This window comes from Mustela putorius, unplaced genomic scaffold, assembly GCF_011764305.1.
Source record: "Mustela putorius furo isolate JIRA1106 unplaced genomic scaffold, ASM1176430v1.1 tig00003845_pilon_pilon_pilon, whole genome shotgun sequence".
NCBI lineage: Eukaryota > Metazoa > Chordata > Mammalia > Carnivora > Mustelidae > Mustela > Mustela putorius.
The window spans coordinates 84140650-84161370 of NW_025421998.1; the positions used below are offsets into that span (position 1 = coordinate 84140650).

Sequence of the window (20721 nt, forward strand, 5' to 3'; positions counted from 1 at the left end):
GCCCCACTTTCCTCCTAAGAAGTCAGAACCAAGCTTGCTGTTAGAACAGCAGGTTCTCAGAGTGCACAGAGCCTCCTGCAGGGTCTGTATCCATGCAGGTTTGCCTATATAATCAGGGTATTTCTCCACTCTAGTATATTCAGAAACATCTTTGGGTGTATTATAGGTGTCCTGGGTTCTCGCACATTTTCTGCCTGTGTTTGCTAAGCAACAGCAGGGCTGGGAGGAGTAGGGGTGGGAGGGAGATAGTGTTCCTAGTAGAAAGAACAGAGAACCATAGACTTGTTTTTTCTGTCTGCTTCTCTTGGTGGGCAGTATGTGGATCAACAGCCAGACAGGTGGGTGGCTTGATGGTCCTTGCCAGTGTGTGTCAGTGTTGGTGAATCCCAACAAGGCTACAGACACATCTCAAATTGAAAAACATTTTCCATAACTTCATAGCGGGTATGTATTGGCTGCTCCATCTGGAGCTTCGGAAAATACCCCAGGTCGGCTGCCAGGGAGAAAGTATTTGAGCAGAAGAGAGAAATGGGCAACACAAGCTTACTTCCCGCCTCAACCACACACACACAGGGGCAAAGGACAGCTTGACTTGGTGCCAAGGCTACTTCTTGGTGATCAGGAAAAGCTATGGGATTTAAAACACCACAATTTTTTGCTTTTCAACCCAGTTTCTGTACTGTCCCAGCATTTGGGTTCTGAATCTGGAAGAAAACTGTGTCTGATGCTCCTCAGTGCATCACAGGTAAAATCCAGGTGATGCAACTCCAGGATACTGCCCACGAGATCTTCCCAGATACAGACCCTATCCAAATTCAAGAGAGCAAAATGGAATCCCTATTTCTGGTGTTTAGCGCATCAAAGAGATCTTGGGATAGCCCATCAGAGAGATCTTGGACTTATTCTCAGTACAGTATCTGTTGACCTAAGGGCACTTGTTAATCTGTTCATTAAAATACTGATAACGTAAGTCCAGGGATGATATAGTGAACCAGACAGACTCATGCTGGAGCCCACATTCCAGTGGTTCACTTGGTTACTGTGTGCCATATCCATCCCATCTGAATGATGCCAGCAGTTGCTGGGAGTAAGCTGCACCTGTTCCTGCTCTATCAATCACTGTTGAAACACTATGAAACAGAGGTTTGGTATGGAAGACAGCTCCCAGAGGGAGTTTTCCTTTCTTACTGAGCTTAGGAACAAATATTGCAGCTATTCCTTCTATTTATCTGGAGTGGGATTTTCTTTTTGGCTTGTTTATGTTTTGTGCTTTTGGTCAGGTGCTGGCAACATACACACACTGCAGATTGTCCCCCTCCATGCAGGATGAGCTGGCTAGATGATGCTGCTCCGCACTTCTCAGACAGGAGGACTGATAACACAAGTAGACAGTAGATACTCTTAGGAATGGATATTAGAGTTGTGCTTGCCAATCCTATTTTTCGTATGTACCTTCTATTATCCCACAAATAAGCAGCCCTTTCTGCTTCTTTGATCTTTTAATCCAGTTTGAATATGTGTCACAACATTTGGTATTTGCCAACTGCATTCCATTGATCCTGAAGTTCTTCAATCAAAATATCTTGTCGTACATCACTGCCAAAAACAGGTATGGGCTCTGGACAGGTTTATTTCTAAGTTGTGTTTAGGTATGGGTTGAGAAATATACATCATCTCTGAGCCTTCCAGTTCTCTTTTTACCCCTAGTCCCTTCTCTTTTGGAGCTTAAATTTAATTTCCTTGAAGTGTTAGTTGATGTGGTGTGTGATTTGGCCTCTTCGCAGAGCTATTTGTATTTTAATAGTTTTGAAAACCAAAAAAAATGTCATAACTCAAATAAATAAAACTGCAACAATGAAATTTTAGCCCTATGGCAGAAGGATTGGAAGATTTGTGTGTGTGTGTGTGTGTGTGTGTGTGTGTGTGAAACAACCTTCTTATCTGGCCAGCCCTGATCTTAGTTTAAATCATTAGTTGGAGGGGCGCCTGGGTGGCTCAGTGGGTTAAGCCGCTGCCTTCGGCTCAGGTCATGATCTCAGAGTCCTGGGATCGAGTCCCGCGTCGGGCTCTCTGCTCAGCGGAGAAGCCTGCTTCCCTCTCTCTCTCTGCCTGCCTCTCCATCTACTTGTGATTTCTCTCTGTCAAATAAATAAATAAAATCTTTAAAAAAAAAAATCATTAGTTGGAATAATTATGCCACTTTGTAAACTGTAGTGTTATGCAGAATTTGTAACTGAAAATAAATAACACACCCTTACTTAGATCAGTTTGTAATAAAACATGTATATGGTATTTTATTTAATCTCCTCAGTAATGGTTAAAGTATTATAACAAGTTTTATTCTCATTTCACCAATTAGTAAAAAAATTAAGTAATCTTAATTGACTTGCTCAAGATTAACATACTAGTGAGACAACTTAAGTAAGCAGCAGACACAGGATCAAAACACAAATCGTTTTCTGGTCACAATTGTTATGAATACAAATTGCTTTTCACTCCTCCAGCCAAGTGGGGACTTGGAGTTTACAGAGTAAATCCTTGTTCTTTAGTTTGCTACTTCCACAAGAACCATAAGCATATTAGAGTTTACCAGAGGATGAGTTCCTAAAGTAGAAGTAAGAAGGCTGATCTGAGGGCACCTGAGTGTCTCAGTTGGTTAGGGCGACTGCCTTCAGCTCAGGTCATGATCTTGGGGTCCTGGGATCAAATTCAGCATTGGGCTCCCTGCCTAGCTGGGATCCTGCCTCTCCTTCTTCCACTCTCCCTTCTTGTGCTCAATCTCTCTCTCTCTCTCTCAAATAAATAAATAAAATCTTAAAAAAAAAAAAAAAGAAGAAGAAGAAGAAGGCTGATCTGATAACTTGGGGTGACTAGAGAGGGCCAGGAAATGGTGCCTTACCAATCTTGTACTGCCTAAAAGTCCACCATGAGAGGCAGCCTACTTATATGTAGTTTAAAATACACAGAGGCACCTGGGTGGCTCAGTAGGTTAAGTGTCTGACTCTTAATTTCAGCTCAGGTCATGAGCTCAAGGTCCTGGGATTGAGACCCACATGGGGCTCTTCACTCAGCAGGGAGACTGCTAGAGATTCTTTCTCTCCTTCTCCCTCCCCATCCCCTACACTTGTTCTCTCTCTCTCTCAAAATTTAAAAAAAAAAAATTTTTTTTTTTTTGAGAGAGGATCAGCAGGGAAAGGAGCAGAGGAAGAAGGAGAAGCAGTTTCCCAGCTGAGCAGGGAGCCCCATGGGGGGCTTGATCCCAGGACCCTAGGAACAGAAGGCAGATGTATAACTGAATGAGCCACCCAGGTACCCTTAAATAAATAAATCTTTTAAAAAATTAAATTAAATTAAATTAAAATAAATAAAACAGACATATACAGATGAACTTTCTGAAGTCATGAGACCTGCCATTTGCTAGCTATGTAATCTCAAGTTAAAAACCCTGGTTTTTTTGAGCCACAGTATTTTCATGTTAAAATGAAAATAATTCACTGGGTGCCTGCGTGGCTCAGTGGGTTAAAGCCTCTGCCTTCGACTCAGGTCATGATCCCAGGGTTCTGGGATCGAGCCCCACATCACATCGGGCTCTCTGCTTAGCAGGGAGCCTGCTTCCTCCTCTCACTCTGCCTGCCTCTCTGCCAGCTTGTGATCTCTGTCTGTCAAATAAATAAAATCTTTTAAAAAAAATTAAAATAATGCATTCCCTGATTATATCTTAGAGCTTTTATATAAGTATCAGTTAAGATAAACATAGGAGAGCCCTGCTCCACATTTCTAGTAAGAGATCCACCCCTGGATCAATCAAGTGTGGCAGGGGCTCAGGAATTAAGTACCATCCCTCACCATGGGCCTGGAAGGGGAGGGCAAATAATCTGATAGGTGTCCATCAGGTTCTATTTGGAATTGGAAGAATGGTAGTGCCAGACTAATCAATAACTAAGTTTGGTCAGGATAAGATGGTCCTCTTCTACACCACCTATAAGCTTTACTGTGGCATGATCCCTGAGAACTTGGAGTGCCCATAGCCCCTTCTTGCACAGTTTCCTCATGGCTTTTACAATCTAGATAGATATTCCAGAAACTTGTAACTTTATTTTTTGCCCCCTTAGGCTAGAATTCAGTTCACAGAGGATGGCACAAATCTATCTTTGACTTCCTGCCCCCATTTCCTGGGTGCCAGCATCTTCTTTGCCATGGGGCTTTGTGGGAAGTGGGTAGATAATTGGATAAGCCAGCCAAGAATATTTATACTAATGGAGCAGTAAGTACAGAACTGGCAACCCTGGGAGAATCCAGAAGAGTGATTAAGATGATGAGCAATGTTATAAGTAGACCCACTGCCCTCTCTTCTACCTTGGTTCCCCTAGGTTATCATTATGGGTTTCTTGGACAAAGGTAAACATTTCTAGGTAAATAAATTGTTGCCTTTTGCTTGGATAGAGTTTTGACTTTCGAAATGTGGAGACAGGTCCAAGAAATCCACTCCTCGGGGCGCCTGGGTGACTCAGTGGGTTAAAGCCTCTGCCTTTGGCTCAGGTCATGATCCAGGGTCCTGGGATTGAGCCCCGCATTGTGCTCTCTGCTTGGCAGGGAGCCTACTTCCCTTCCCTCTCTGCCTGCCTCTCTGCCTTCTTGTGATCTCTGTCAAATGAATAAATAAAATCTTAAAAAAAAAAAAAAAAGAATAAAAAAAGCCAAAAACTCCACACTCCTTTATGGCCCTTGCTTTGCCCACATCCTTTATCTATTTCCAATTGCGCTAGTTCAAATAGATTGGTTATAAACCTTATGGAATGTCAGAATGAGAAGGAGCATTAGAGATGAGCTAAATCCCACATTGTACCAATAAAAAAGAGAGAAAATGAAAGAAAAAACTATAATTTTGAGTAACTATGTCCCTGTCATAATGCAGTGCATCATTTCCCCTACCTACTCATTCCTGCTTCCCTGGGCTCACCGCAGAGCCTCCAGCTCCCTTATGGTCCCCCATTGTCAGTTCTGGGGGCAGATACTGTTATCATTCCTTTTTTTTTTTTTTTTTAGAACCTACATGAGTGCAAGTGGGGGTGGGGAAGGGTGGACAGAGGGAGAGAGAGAGAGAGAGAAATCTTAAGCAGGTTCCTTGCCCAGCACAGAGCCTGATGTGGGGCTTGATCTCATGACTCTGAGATCGTGACCTGAAGTGAGATCTAGTTGGACTGGAAGCTTAATTGACCGAGCCACCCAGATGCCCCAGTGCTGTTACCATTCTTGAGCTACTAGATTGGCCCTGCTGAGGGAAGCTGCCTTTGTCTTAAGCTTCCTTCAAGAATGGCCTCCATGATCATTTCCCAGAGCTGCTGGCTTTCAGAAACATCTGGTAAAGGACATAGGAAAGGTCTTCATTTCACCCTATGTCCACAGGTTGTTACTAAGTGGGTTAAGTTTGGGCAGCATCTCTGGGAACACAGTTGACACATATACATAAGCATACACTTAAATGCAAAAATGGAACTGCACGTGTGTCCCTACTCTTTAGAGAGGAGAGAGGTGGCTATACCAGAGGCTCCCATGCTGCCTTCTTTTCCATTTGCTAGATGGAGACTGGCTTGAAGGAACTCTGTGGATTCTTCTCATGACTAGAGCTAGAGTTGCCTGGCACCACAACCCTCAGTTTCAGCTGAGGTCACTAAGCAATTTGGGAAATAGATTGGGCCCGCTGGAGAGAAATAATTCCTGCCATTTCAGAATCTGCCATTTCCTGCCATTGCTATTTCCCTAAAGCCTGCCCTTTCTCTGCGTTTTGCAGCATTTCGGTCCTGGATTACCCTTGCTGTACCATTCAGGATTTGCCGGAGCTTACTACAGAGAGTCTGGTAAGCAGAGGGGGATTTGGTAGCTTTTGAAATTACCAGATGGCAGAAGCTGGTATTTACTCTTCCATTTCTTCTCCAGTTCCATAATGTCCTGATTTGGGCATCTCAGATCAATAAATGTATATTGGCAAGAGCACAGTGTCAGTGGGGGGTTTAGAACTGCTGACTCAGCTGAGAAAATTTTGGAAAAACTGAGCATAGCCATTTGCAGAGAAGAGAAAAGATCAATGACAAACACTAAGGAGGAGAGGGAATTTAGAAAGATAATGGGAACCGAAATTGAATGTGAACATCTGTGCTAAATAGCAGGAGAAGCACTACTGGTCTATTCCAAACAATGATCTGTCTCCTTTCCACTATGTTATAAGCTACTCACTTTTCATTTTCATGTAGATTATATAATCCAGGAGTGTGTACTTCAGAAAATACCTTGCCTAGATCTCTAAACCAAAAGTTGATAATACCCACAGAAGAATGACTCAGAAATTTCTTCATCCTGGAAACAACTTTAAGCAAATCAGAAAAGTCCCTCAAAATTATTTTAATTTCATTAAACTGACTGATCAACAGCATCCTGAAGATTAACTGCCTGCCTCATATAAATATACCTCCTTAGATACACTCAGTCCATACCCTCACTCTGTTGCACGGTACTTGGTTATCTATATCTGTTTCTCCATTTGACTGAAAACTCCCTGAAGGGAGAGATGGGATGGTATCATCTTCATTTTATATCCCCAGAGTCTAGCACTAGCTAGCACTAGCACTGTGTTTGGTACATGAAAGGAGCTCAAATGCTGAATGTTGGATTGTAGCACTCATTGTCCCACAACCCTTTGCCTCCCAACTTTAGTATTTGCAAAATGTTGCATTACAAAAGTGTACTATGCTCAAATAGAATGATACCTTCTGTGGAACAGATTTTATAGAAACATAGGATTCTTGGCTGGAGGTGACCTGAGAGCCATTTAGCCCAATCCTATTTCAAAGATGAGGAACCAGAAGGCCCAGTGGATGAAGTGACTTGTCATGGTCCTCTCCTTATAAGTGATAGATAGTGAATTAGAAAAAGACCCATGTTTTAAGATACTATGTCTAGCACCCATTTTAGCATCAGGGCAAAGATTTCCTGTCTCACTTAGATGTGACCTCAGTGGCCAAGGAAGCTGAGAACTTCTTATCCATGCAGAGAGAAGTAGTAAGTTGTCTAATAACCCTGTTTATGCACATGATATTATTCAGTCTTTAAAATAACTGTGTAAGCTTGGTATTACTTTTTTATAGATGGAAGCTAACTGCCAAAACCTTACAGTTAGAAGTCGCAGAGCCAGGGTGGAGACTTATATCCCTGCTGTTTAGAGTTAGAATGAAGAATGCACTCTCTCACAGAAAACAGTGATAAACAGCATTAAAATGCTACTATAAGTAGGGTATTTAAAAATGTAAAGTTTTTGTAAAGGTATTTCAAAACAAAAGGTTTTATGGCTGAAATCTATTTCTTTTTCTTTTTTTTAAAGATTTTATTTATTTATTTGACAGACAGAGATCACAAGTAGGCAGAGAGGCAGGCAGAGAGAGAGAGAGAGGGTAGTAGGCTCCCCGCTAAACAGAGAACCCGATGTGGGACTCGATCCCAGGACCCTGAAATCATGACCTGAACTGAAGGCAGCGGCTTAATCCACTGAGCCACCCAGGCACCCTGAAATTCTTGATATAATATGTTCTCTTTTCTCAATCCCATATGTAGGAAATTGATGGGAACTATAACTTCAAATCTCTTCTGATTTACCTTTTGGGATATGAGCATAAAATCATTGAAATAATTGTTCTGCCTCTGAAAAGATTTTATTGTTATCCATGTGCAGGTTAAAAGCACGGATCTATTCTAAAGAAACCAATTGGTGCTAGGTATTCCTCTCCTTTCTGTAAAGCAACAGTGGCACCTGGTGGTTTCAATTGGTAACCACAGATTTTTGTTGTTGGCTTGAATTTACGGTGTTAAATATTTCCCCTGAGCCTAATGATGGGCTTAAGTAACTAGCAAGTTTATGCCACATAGGTCCTCAGTATAATGGTTTGTTTATCTAAACTGATGGCTTCTGTACTCAGAAAAGACTAATGTTTATATGAGTAAAATGCATCTCTTTTCCAGGCGTAGTGAATTAATTATAAACAGAAAATGTATTGATTTTTTTTATAAATGTAGAGGATTTTCTTTAAATAATATTTCAAATTCTTTTTCCTGGTTATAAAATCAGTATATACTAATGCAGAAAATTAGATAAATACAGAAAAATATGGGGAAGAAAACAAAAATACCTTAATTATACTACCTACACGTAACCACTGTTAATATTTTCCTGTAGTCATTTATATGTATACTATTTTATCCTATAGTACACTATATGTACTTATTAATTCATATATATGCACACATACATTATTTAAGAAAATAAGGGCTTTGTATATGTTTCAGTCCACCTAATAAAGTTTAAATGTTCACAACACAACTTTGAACATATTTAAGAACATGATTTTTAATAGCTGCACATAATATTCCACTCCTTAATTTTTTCATATAATTTTTAATTTTTTTTTAATTTTTAAATTTTAAAAAATTCTTTATAAACATATAATATATTTTTATCCCCAGGGGTACAGGTCTGTGAATTGCCAGGTTTACACACTTCACAGCACTCACCATAGCACATACCCTTCCCAATGTCCAAAACCCCACCCCCCTTCTCCCAACCCCCCCTCCCCCCAGCAACCCTCAGTTTGTTTTGTGAGATTAAGAGTCATTTATGGTTTGTCTCCCTCCCAATCCTGTCTTCTTTCATTTATTCTTCTCCTACCCCCTTAACCCTCCATGTTGCATCTCCACTTCCTCATATCCGGGAGATCATATGATAGTTGTCTTTCTCCAATTGACTTATTTCACTAAGCATGATACCCTCTAGTTCCATCCATGTCGTCGCAAATGGCAAGATTTCATTTCTTTTGATGGCTGCATAGTATTCCATTGTGTATATATACCACATCTTCTTTATCCATTCATCTGTTGATGGACATCTAGGTTCTTTCCATAGTTTGGCTATTTTAGACATTGCTTCTATAAACATTCGGGTGCACGTGCCCCTTTGGATCACTATGTTTGTATCTTTAGGGTAAATACCCAGTAGTGCAATTGCTGGGTCATAGGGCAGTTCTATTTTCAACATTTTGAGGAATCTCCATGCTATTTTCCAGAGTGGTTGCACCACTCCCACCAACAGTGTAGGAGGGTTCCCCTTTCTCCTCATCCTCTCCTGCATCTCTCATTTCCTGACTTATTAATTTTAGCCATTCTAACTGATGTGAGGTGATATCTTATTGTGGTTTTGATTTGTATTTCCCTGATGCCGAGTGATGTGGAGCACTTTTTCATGTGTCTGTTGGCCATCTGGATGTCTTCTTTGCAGAATTGTCTGTTCATGTCTTCTGCCCATTTTTTGATTGGATTATTTGTTCTTGGGGTGTTGAGTTTGCTAAGTTCTTTTTTTTTTTTTTTTTTTTTTTTTTTTTAAAGATTTTATTTATTTATTTGACAGAGAGAAATCACAAGTAGTCAGAGAGGCAGGCAGAGAGAGAGAGAGAGGAGGAAGCAGGCTCCCTGCTGAGCAGAGAGCCCGATGCGGGACTCGATCCCAGGACCCTGAGATCATGACCTGAGGCGAAGGCAGCGGCTCAACCCACTGAGCCACCCAGGCGCCCAAGTTTGCTAAGTTCTTTATAGATTTTGGACACTAGCCCTTTATCTGATATGTTGTTTGCAAATATCTTCTCCCATTCTGTCAGTTGTCTTTTGTTTTTTGTTTTTTTTTTTTTTTTAAGATTTTATTTATTTGTCAGAGAGAGGCAGAGAGAGTGAGCACAGACAGACAGAATGGCAGGCAGAGGCAGAGGGAGAAGCAGGCTCCCTGCCGAGCAAGGAGCCCGATGTGGGACTCGATCCCCGGACACTGGGATCATGACCTGAGCCGAAGGTAGCTGCTCAACCAACTGAACCACCCAGGCATCCCTGTCCTTTGGTTTTGTTAACTGTTTCCTTTGCTGTGCAAAAGCTTTTGATCTTGATGAAATCCCAATAGTTCATTTTTGCCCTTGCTTCCCTTGCCTTTGGCGATGTTCCTAGGAAGATGTTTCTGCGGCTGAGGTCGAAGAGGTTGCTGCCTGTGTTCTCCTCAAGGATTTTGATGGATTCCTTTCTCACATTGAGGTCCTTCATCCATTTTGAGTCTATTTTCGTGTGTGGTATAAGGAAATGGTCCAATTTCATTTTTCTGCATGTGGCTGTCCAGTTTTCTCAACACCATTTATTGAAGAGGCTGTCTTTTTTCCATTGGACATTCTTTCCTGCTTTATCGAAGATTAGTTAACCATAGAGTTGAGGGTCTATTTCTGGGCTCTCTATTCTGTTCCATTGATCTATGTGTCTGTTTTTGTGCCAGTACCATGCTGTCTTAATGATGACAGCTTTGTAATAGAGCTTGAAGTCCGGAATTGTGATGCCACCAACTTTGGCTTTCTTTTTCAATATTCCTTTGGCTATTCGAGGTCCTTTCTGGTTCCATATAAATTTTAGGATTATTTGTTCCATTTCTTTGAAAAAAATGGATGGTATTTTGATAGGAATTGCATTAAATGTGTAGATTGCTTTAGGTAGCATAGACATTTTCACAGTATTTATTCTTCCAATCCAGGAGCATGGAACATTTTTCCATTTCTTTTTGTCTTCCTCAATTTCTTTCATGAGTACTTTATAGTTTTGTGAGTATAGATTCTTAGCCTCTTTGGTTAGGTTTATTCCTAGGTATTTTATAGTTTTGGGTGCAACTGTAAATGGGATTGACTCCTTAATTTCTCTTTCTTCTGTCTTGTTGTTGGTGTAGAGAAATGCAACTGATTTCTGTGCATTGATTTTATATCCTGACACCCTAACTTGTACTAAATTCCTGTACAAGTTCTAGCAGTTTTGGAGTGGTGTCTTTTGGGTTTTCCACATATAGTATCATATCATCTGCGAAGAGTGATAGTTTGACTTCTTCTTTGCTGATTTGGATGCCTTTAATTTCCTTTTGTTGTCTGATTGCTGAGGCTAGGACTTCTAGTACTATGTTGAATAGCAGTGGTGATAATGGACATCCCTGCCGTGTTCCTGACCTTAGCGGAAAAGCTGTCAGTTTTTCTCCATTGAGAATGATATTTGCAGTGGGTTTTTCATAGATGGCTTTGATGATATTGAGGTATGTGCCCTCTATCCCTACACTTTGAAGAGTTTTGATCAGGAAGGGATGCTGTACTTTGTCAAATGCTTTTTCAGCATCTATTGAGAGTATCATATGGTTCTTGTTCTTTCTTTTATTGATGTGTTGTATCACATTGATTGATTTGCGGATGTTGAACCAACCTTGCAGCCCTGGAATAAATCCCACTTGGTCGTGGTGAATAATCCTTTTAATGTACTGTTGAATCCTATTGGCTAGTATTTTGGTGAGAATTTTCGCATCTGTGTTCATCAAGGATATTGGTCTGTAGTTCTCTTTTTTGATGGGATCCTTGTCTGGTTTTGGGATCAAGGTGATGCTGGCCTCATAAAATGAGTTTGGAAGTTTTCCTTCCATTTCTATTTTTTGGAACAGTTTCAGGAGAATAGGAATTAGTTCTTCTTTAAATGTTTGGTAGAATTCCCCTGGGAAGCCATCTGGCCCTGGGCTTTTGTTTGTTTGGAGATTTTTAATGACTGTTTCAATCTCCTTACTGGTTATGGGTCTGTTCAGGTTTTCTATTTCTTCCTGGTTCAGTTGTGGTAGTTTATATGTCTCTAGGAATGCATCCATTTCTTCCAGATTGTCAAATTTGTTGGTGTAGAGTTGCTCATAGTATGTTCATATAATTGTCTGTATTTCTTTGGTGTTAGTTGTGACCTCTCCTCTTTCATTCATGATTGTATTTATTTGGGTCCTTTCTCTTTTCTTTTTGATAAGTCTGGCCAGGGGTTTATCAATCTTATTAATTCTTTCAAAGAACCAGCTCTTAGTTTCGTTGATTTGTTCTATTGGGGTTTTTTTGTTTCTATGTCATTGATTTCTGCTCTGATCTTTATGATTTCTCTTCTCCTGCTGGGTTTAGGGTTTCTTTCTTGTTCTTTCTCCAGCTCCTTTAGGTTTAGGGTTAGGTTGTGTACCTGAGAACTTTCTTGTTTCTTGAGAAAGGCTTGTACCGCTATATATTTTCCTCTTAGGACTGCCTTTGTTGTGTCCCACAGATTTTGAATTGTTGTGTTTTTATTATCATTTGTTTCCATGAATTTTTTTTCAATTCTTCTTTAATTTCCTGGTTGACCCATTCATTCTTTAGAAGGATGCTCTTTAGTCTCCATTAATTTTTTAATTTTTTATTAACATATAATGTATTATTAGCCCCAGGGGTACAGATCTGTGAATCGCCAGGTTTACACACTTCACAGCACTCACTATAGCACATACCTTCCCCAATGTCCATAACCCTACCACCCCACTCCTTAATTTTTTGAAAATGATTGCTTTCTACTACTATTGGGTGTTTATTTCAATATTCCCTGCAAAATTCTAAATTCTAAATTCTTCCCATTTTGTCAAAATACTTAGCTCTACAACAGGCCATCCTTACCAATGTACTACCCACCTGGATAGGAAGGCTTACAAGTTCTGTATCTCTAAATGTCTATATTCAAATTCAACCCACTAAAGTAGGAAAACATTAAATTCCAGACATAAAAGGTTAGTGACTGTATGGTCATGTGGAAGATAGGTATGGTCTTTGGAAGGAGATTGCTAGAAAAGGCAGTGGAAAAATAAACTGAAAGTTGCTGGGGTGTGTTGGGGGTAATGATAGGGTGGCTGGGTTACGGACGTTCGGGAGGGTATGGGCTATGGTAAGTGCTGTGAAATGTATAAGCCTGATGATTCACAGACCTGTACCCCTGGGGCAAATAATACATTATATGTTAATAAAAATAATTATTTTTTTAAAAGGAAAGGCAGTGGATATGGCTTCAGCAAGTATTGTAGAATGCTCAGTATTTTGATGGTTGTTTAGGGCAGCAGAATTAAAAAGTAAGGTGTGCAAGATGATGCTTTGGAGGATGGAATATTTTAATCTTTTGTATGTATAAATATCATTTTGTCTTTCTATATGTGTGTATTAGAACATACATAATATCATTACAATAGTGCATTTCTATCTTAGAAATAAACATGTATATTTAGGAGTACAAGAATAATTATTTACTGAGAGATAAAAAGAATCTTAAAAACAGATCTTTCAGAGGGCGCCTTGGTGGCTCAGTGGGTTAAAGCCTCTGCCTTCAGCTCAGGTCATGATCCCAGGGTCGTGGGATCAAGCCCCGAATCGGGCTCTCTGCTCAGCAGGGAGTCTGTTCCCCTTCCTCTCTCTCTGCCTGTCTCTCTGCCTACTTGCCATCTTTGTCAAATAAATAAATTTTTTTTAAATCTTTTTTTTTTTTTAAGATTTAAATCTTAAAATCTTTTAAGATTTAAAATCTTAAAAAAAAAAGAAAAAAGAAAAATACCACTGCTTTCAGGATAAGATTATAGGTCTGCTTTCTTAATGGGCCTGTTGGTCCTAAAGAGAAATCATACAGATTACATCCCATCCTCCTTCCCTCTCCTATCTTACAGAGATGTGAACCAAAAACAAAATAATGTGGAGAGTTGGCTGTGTAAATCTATGGTCACTGCTGCAAAGCCAACCCAGAGTTCAAAATACTTGTTTTTTTCCTACAGAATATGATTTATTAACAGCAGCTTCACATACAAAGAAGGGCATATTTTGAACAATGTAAATGCTCAAATAGGCCTATAAATTAAGAATGGAGGAATGAGAAAAAGTAGTATTTATGGAATCACTGAGTATCAGAGCTTTAAGTTTCTTTGTATCTTGCTAAATCCCATCCTTTACTGATGAGGAAATGGGTAGAGTGGTAAAGTGTTGTCCAAAACCTAATAGCTAGGTAGAGCCAAAACAGTGAGTCAGAATTTGCATGACCTAGCCATTTGCAAAGAAACATTTGGTATTTCCTTTTAGATATATGCAAGTGAAATTATTAATTCTTGAATAAAGTCTTCTGACATTCAAAAGTCATCACTATTTACAACCAATATTGCCTTTAGCATTGTTGTTTCTCTGTTTTAGATATAATGTGAGGACATCATAAGGTATTTATTTTCAATGAGGTATATTTATATAGAGGAAGGACTGTGGATAAATGTTTTTTAACATTTTATCAACTTACCTGTTAAGTCACCATTTCTGTAATGGGTAATAGATTAGAATCTCTGGAATTCTTTTTCTTTTCTTTTTTTTTTTTTAAGATTTATTTATTTATTTATTTGAGAGAGAGCATGCATGTGCACACACCAGCACACACAAATGAGAAGAAGAGCAGAGAGGAACAGAGAGTCTCAAGCAGGCTCCATGCCAAGCACAGAGCCTTATTCGGGGCTTCATCTCACAACTGAGATCATTACCTGAGCAGAAACCAAGAGTCTGGAGGCTCAACTGACTGCCACACCCAGACACCCCTCTGGAATGATTTTTCAACTCATTTGCCCAGATCCCTCTCCAGGGCACAAATAGTTTGCTAAAGCTCCCCAGATGATTTTGAGATTTTTCTCTTCTCCTTCCTCCTTTTTCACTCATACCACTTAAGAATTATGGCTCTCTTTTATGATATTTGGGGTTTTTTTTAAAGTTTTAATTTAATTTAATTTAACGTAATTTATTTAACAGAGAGAAACACAGTGAGAGAGGGAACACAAGCAGGGGGAGTTGGAGAAGGAGAAGAAAGCCTCCTGCTTGGCAGGGAGCCCGATGTGGGGCCTGATCCCAGGACCCTGGGATCATGACCTGAGCTGAAGGCAGACCCTTAATGACTGAGCCACCCAGGCACCCCAGATATCTGGGTTCTTAACCCACTGAGCCACCCAGGCGCCGATATCTGGGTTCTTAATCTAGCAGTAACTTAATTGTCAGAAATCCATACGATAAGGGAATTATTCTATAATGATTTGGGAAAAGAAAGTCTAAGCTAAAAATATGAATTCATTTTCAGTTGTGTGAACCATAGTAATGGAATGAATCAAAAGAATCATTTTTTAAGAAATGGTTATTATTGGAGTTTTCAGTCAGTAAGTGTTAAAACCTAGCAAATGTTTTTTCAAATAGGTTCAGATAAATGCAGGGCTGACATGGCATGGAAAACCTGAAACCTAAAGCGAAGAAACAGACTAATTTGTAAGTATAGAAAAGGCAGACAGAACTACAGCTCTAAGTTATCTTGAGCAACTTTCCTGTAGGGTATAGGAGTTCCACCTATAAAAGGAAGAGGTTGGGCCATCAGATGACCATAAGCTTTTCCAAAACTCCCATGGATTCATTATGTAACAACCAAGGTAATATTAGTAATTCTGATTTTCGATGAAGAGCTGGTTTTCAATATGAGAATAATAATCACTAGGAACTTTAATAAGCTGAGAAGGTTTGAGATGTATTAGATTTAACACTTAGCATCACTTCTTTATTTTTTTTTTTTAGTTTTTATTTATTTATTTAAGTACTGTCTACCTCCAACATGGGGCTGGAATTCACAACCCTGAGATCAAGATTCACATGCTCTTCCAACTGAGCCAGCCATGCACCCCTAGAAGCTCTTCTTTAAAGGCTCAGTCTGATTATAGGCTGACCAAACTCAGTCACACTCTCCCCTTTAATACAGGAAACCTCACTATTTTTGTTGTTGTTTCTGGAAACTGTTATCTTCTACTTGCTTGAAATAAAGTTGGAGTGTATTATAATTCAGTGAATTACTGGAGATAGAGGTTCAGGCCCTGGTTACTTTAAGGCCCTTATGTTACCTTAAGAAAATCCTTCCTTTCCCTGAGCCTCAGGTTTTGCTTCTGTGGATGACAGAATTGGACGAGACTTATTAGCCAAGTCTAAAAGCTAAGTCTCTTCTAGTGCTCAGATTCTAACCAATCTAATTTCCTCAGTACAAAAGGAAGAAACACTCTGTTCTTTCCGCAGTCGTGTGAGTTAATTATCCATCTAACTGGAGTAAGCCTCTGTTTTTATTTGGCTTGACTCATGCAGCTGGGCTAAGATGGATCTTTAGAACAGAACCCTCATAGTACTTTAGAGACTATGAAGGGTAGGTTGTGATCCCTGAACTGAATTTTTAGACACAAGGTGTGTGTAAACAATTTTTTTAAGTTTTTAATTTTAATTCCAGTATAGTTATCATGCCGTGTTATATTCATTTCAGGTATACAATGTAGTGATTCAGCAATTCTGTAACATCACGTAGTACTAATCATATGTGTACATATTTCACCCATTCCCCCCACCCACCTACCTTCCGGTAACCATCAGTTTGTTCTCTATAGTTAAGAGTCTCTTGGTTTGTCTTTCTCTCTCTCTCTCTTTTTTTTTTCCTTTACCCTTTTGTTTTGTTTCTTAAATTCCACATATGAGTGAAATCATATGGTATTTATCTTTTACTGACTTATTTCACTTATTATACTCTAACTTCATCCATGTTGTTACAAATGGCAAGATTTCATTCCATTTGGGGCGCCTGGGTGGCTCAGTGGGTTAAGCCTCTGCCTTTGGCTCAGGTCATGATCTCAGGGTTCTGGGATTGAGCCCTGCTTTGGTCTCCCTGCTCAGTGGGGAGCCTGCTTCCCACCCACCCCCACCTACTTGTGATCTCTTTCTGTCAAATAAATAAATAAAATCTTTTTTTAAAAAAGATCTTATTCCTTTTTATGACTGAAAAATATTTCATTGTATTTATATGCCACATTTTCTTTATCCATTCATCTATCAGTGCACACTTGGGCTGCTTCCATATCTTGGCTGTTGTAAATAATGTTGCAATAAACATAGGGGTGCATGTATTCCTTTGAATTAGGGTTTTTGTGTTTTTGTGGGGGTAAATGCCAAGTAGTGCAATCACTGGATAATAGGGTAGTTCTATTTTTAACTTTTTAAGGAACCAGTTTGCATTTCCACCAACAGTGCAAGAGAGTTCCTTATTCTCCATGTTCTCACCAAAATTTGTTGTTTCCTGTGTTTTTTATTTTAGCCATTCTGATTGGTGTGAGGTAACACCTCATTGTAGTTTTGACTTTCATTTCCCTGGTGATGAGTGACATTGAACATTTTTTCACATGTCTATTGGGCATCTGGATGTCTTCTTTGGAGAAATGTCTGTTCATGTCTTCTGCCCATTTTTAAATGGGATTATTTGGTTTTGGGGTGTTATATCAATTCTTTATATATTTTAGATACTAACCCTTTGTGGGATATGTCATTTGCAAATATCTTCTCCCATTCCATAGGTTGCCTTTTAGTTGTGATTGTTTCCATTGTTGTGCAGAAGCTTTTTATTTTGATGTAGTCCCAATAGTTTATTTTTGCTTTTATTTCCCTTGTCTCAGGAGATATATCTAGAAAAATAGATGTTGCTATTGCCTGATGTCAGAGAAATTACTGCCTGTTCTCTCTTCTAGGATTTTTATGGTTTCAGGTCTTAGATGGAGGTCATTTTCCATTTTGAGTTTTTCTGTATTGGTGAAAGAAAGTGTTCCAGTTTCATTCTTTTGCATGTAGCTCTCCAGTTTTCCTAATACAATTTGTTGAAGAGACTTTTTCCCAATGTATATTCTTTCCTTCTTTGTCAAAGATTAATTGACCATATAATTGTGGATTTCTTTCTGGGTTTTCTGTTCTGTTCTATTGATCTATATGTCTATTTTGTACCAGAGCCATACTATTTTGCTTACTACAGCTTTGTAATATAACTTGAAGCCTGGAATTGTGATAACCTCCAGTTTTGTCTTTCTTTGTCAAAATTTCCTTACTATTCAGGGTCTTTTGTGGTTTCATGTAAATTTTAGTATTGTTTGTTCTAGTTCTCTGAAAAATGTTGGTTTTTTGATAGGGATTGCATTAAATCTGTAGATTGCTTGGGTACTATAGACATTTTAATAATATTCTTTTAATCCATTAGCATGGAATGCCTTTCCATTTCTTTGTGTCCTCTTTAATTTCTTCCATCAGTGTTTTATACTCCAGAGTAGAGGTCTTTTGTATCTTTGGTTAAGTTTTTTTTTTTTTTTTTAAGATTTATTTATTTATTTGACAGAGAGAGATCACAAGTAGGCAGAGAGGCAGGCAGAGAGAGAGAGAGGAGGAAGCAGGCTCCCTGCTGAGCAGAGAGCCTGATGTGGGACTCGATCCCAGGACCCTGAGATCATAACCTGAGCTGAAGGCAGCGGCTTAACCCACTGAGCCACCCAGACGCCCCTCTTTGGTTAAGTTTATTCATAGTTTTTTGTTTGGGGGGGTGCAGTTGTAAATGGGATTGTTTTGTGAATAAATGTTTGTGTATGCAAGTGGAACATGGGCAAATGTTTTCTTCTTTCAACTTTTGCTGGTAGAAAGTGAGTGAGTCAAGGTCTTGATTTGGCTAGTGCAAAATATCAGAAACAAGGGAATATGGCCAAATGCTGCTGCTCACAAAATATAGCCCCCCCCCGAAGTTTACATTTTACTCAATATGCTAAGTCCTGCCTCACAAAAACAGAGAAAGCAGGCCATTTGTCCTAAATGAACATAAGCAAATAAAAAAACCCTCAAGTCTGGCAGATCTAGAAAGCACTCCATGGAGCTAAAGGTCTGCTGGAAAATGAGTATCTGTTGTGTTTGAAGAAGGCAGAAGGCTTGAGCAGGACTCCATATGGAGATTGTTGCATGGACCAGTCTGGGATCTGCTATCGTGAGATAGCCATGGACTAGCATGTGTTCTGTCAGTGCCCACTTCAGGCAACATCTTGTGATGCAGGAATAGGGGGTAGTTTTAGTCAGTGGGGAACCATTATCAGAAAAAAAAGAGAGCAAGACCCTGGGCAGATGAGACTATCTTTAGGAGGGAACTAGGGTATCTTTCCTGGGACTCTTGAGACAGCTTTGAGGAAGAAGCCGCCACGATCAGCTTACTTTCATTTAAAACTTCACTTTTTTAATCAAACGGAGAAAGTTGAGATAAATCACAGTATTATGAAATGATCAGAGGTGAAAGGATCTTAAAGATGATCTAATTTAACCTCTTACAAGAAACAGGGAAATGACTTACCTACCATCATACATCCAGGGTCAAAGCCATAATCCAAGTATCCTAGTGTCTATTTCAGTGCTGCTTCCACAGCCATACCCCTACTCCTATTTGTTTGTTTGTTTGTTTTAAGGTGAGCTCATACAATCTCAGACCCTGAGATTAAGAGTCACATGCTTTACCAGCTGAGCCAGCCAGGTACCCCTCCCATATTTTTTGAGGTGCTAAGTAATGCAAAGCTGTTTATGCTGCTATCATATTAGAAATCAGGATAAAGGAGGCTCACAGTGGAGATACACATGGCCTCCCCTATATGTTCTCTATTTCCCCTGCTTCTTAAAAAAAACAACAACAACAAAAAACACACACACATTTAAGAGTCCATTCCTCTGTTAGCCATACAAGATGGAACATCTATAGAACCTCTCTGTTTTGGACAAGCCAACTAGCTGATGCACTAGAGTGGAAACTCCCATGGAATTTTCTCTTAGAAGGAAACAAATAGTTCTCCAGGGACTAGTTCTAAACACAATATTGAACATTTACTACAGGAAGTAGAACATTTTTTCTAAATAATATATCTAAAAAGTTTCCCTGAAACTTTTTGGCCCTTACTCTTATTTATTTCTTAGTAGAGCCTATTACTCTCAAAAATCCTGCATGTTCCTTCTGCATTAGATGTATGTCTATCTTGCTTACTTTGGATTAATTTGGGAAAGGAGGGGGTAATTTTCCATTCTTTTTTTTTTTAAAGATTTTATTTATTTATTTGACAGACAGAGATCACAAGTAGGCAGAGAGGCAGGCAGAGAGAGAGGGAGGAAGCAGGCTCTCCGCCGAGCAGAGAGCCCGATGCGGGGCTCGACCCCAGGACCCCGAAATCATGACCTGAGCCAAAGGCAGAGGCTTTAACCCACTGAGCCACCAGGCGCCCCCATAATTTTCCATTCTTTAGACAACAGCTAATTTCTACACCTTGTCTCCTACTCTTACGTCCTCCTATCAAATTGTAAGCATTAGGAATTTCTAAGATGTTAGTTTGGTCACCATGCATGCTCATTGATTCATATGGCTTCTGGCATCAGTATATTTACAGGCCCCCAAATCCAGAAGGGCTCTTATTTTTGTCCCTGAAAAATGTTTCTGTGAGTAGATACCTGTTTCTAATCTGACATCCATCTGTTATCTCTGGTTGGGTGCTCACAAGCTATCCATAAACATATAAGAGAAACACCTGGTTAGAATTTACCATCTGCCATTTTTGCTTCCATGCTGGAAAATTAAGCAATTTACTGCAATAGGGTTTGATAAAGGAGGGCGTAGGATGATTTTAAAAATTCAAATGTAATGAATATCAGATCCATCTAACATAGTTTGAAATCAACCAGAATGGGGCACCTGACTGGCTCAATCAGTAGAGCATGTGACTGGATCTCAGGATCATAAGTTCAAGCCCCACATTGGGTTTAGAGCCTACTTAAGAAAGGAAGAAAAGGAAAGAAGGGAAGGGAAGGGAAAGAAGGAAGGAATCTACCAGAATAACTCCTAGCGGTTAAAAACACAGCTTATGAAAGAGCAAAGTATATAGGGGAAAAGTTCTATCACTTCTTTTCTGATTCTAAAGCAGGAAGCTACACAGGAAACTTG

The 20721-nt window shown here is 39.5% G+C and overlaps 1 protein-coding gene across 2 annotated transcripts in view; it reads left to right on the forward strand.

The window, feature by feature from the left end:
• STRIP2 (striatin interacting protein 2) overlaps window positions 1-20721 on the forward strand; it is a 55527-nt gene that overhangs the window by 26370 nt on the left and 8436 nt on the right. For both annotated transcript variants that reach the window (XR_001177621.2, XM_004741769.3), the window contains exons 17-18: window positions 1509-1609; window positions 5792-5858. Coding sequence is in view for 1 of the 2 variants with exons in the window: in XM_004741769.3 (XP_004741826.2) it covers window positions 1509-1609; window positions 5792-5858 (168 nt within the window). In the remaining variant the exon portion in view is untranslated. The remainder of the gene's footprint in view (window positions 1-1508; window positions 1610-5791; window positions 5859-20721) is intronic.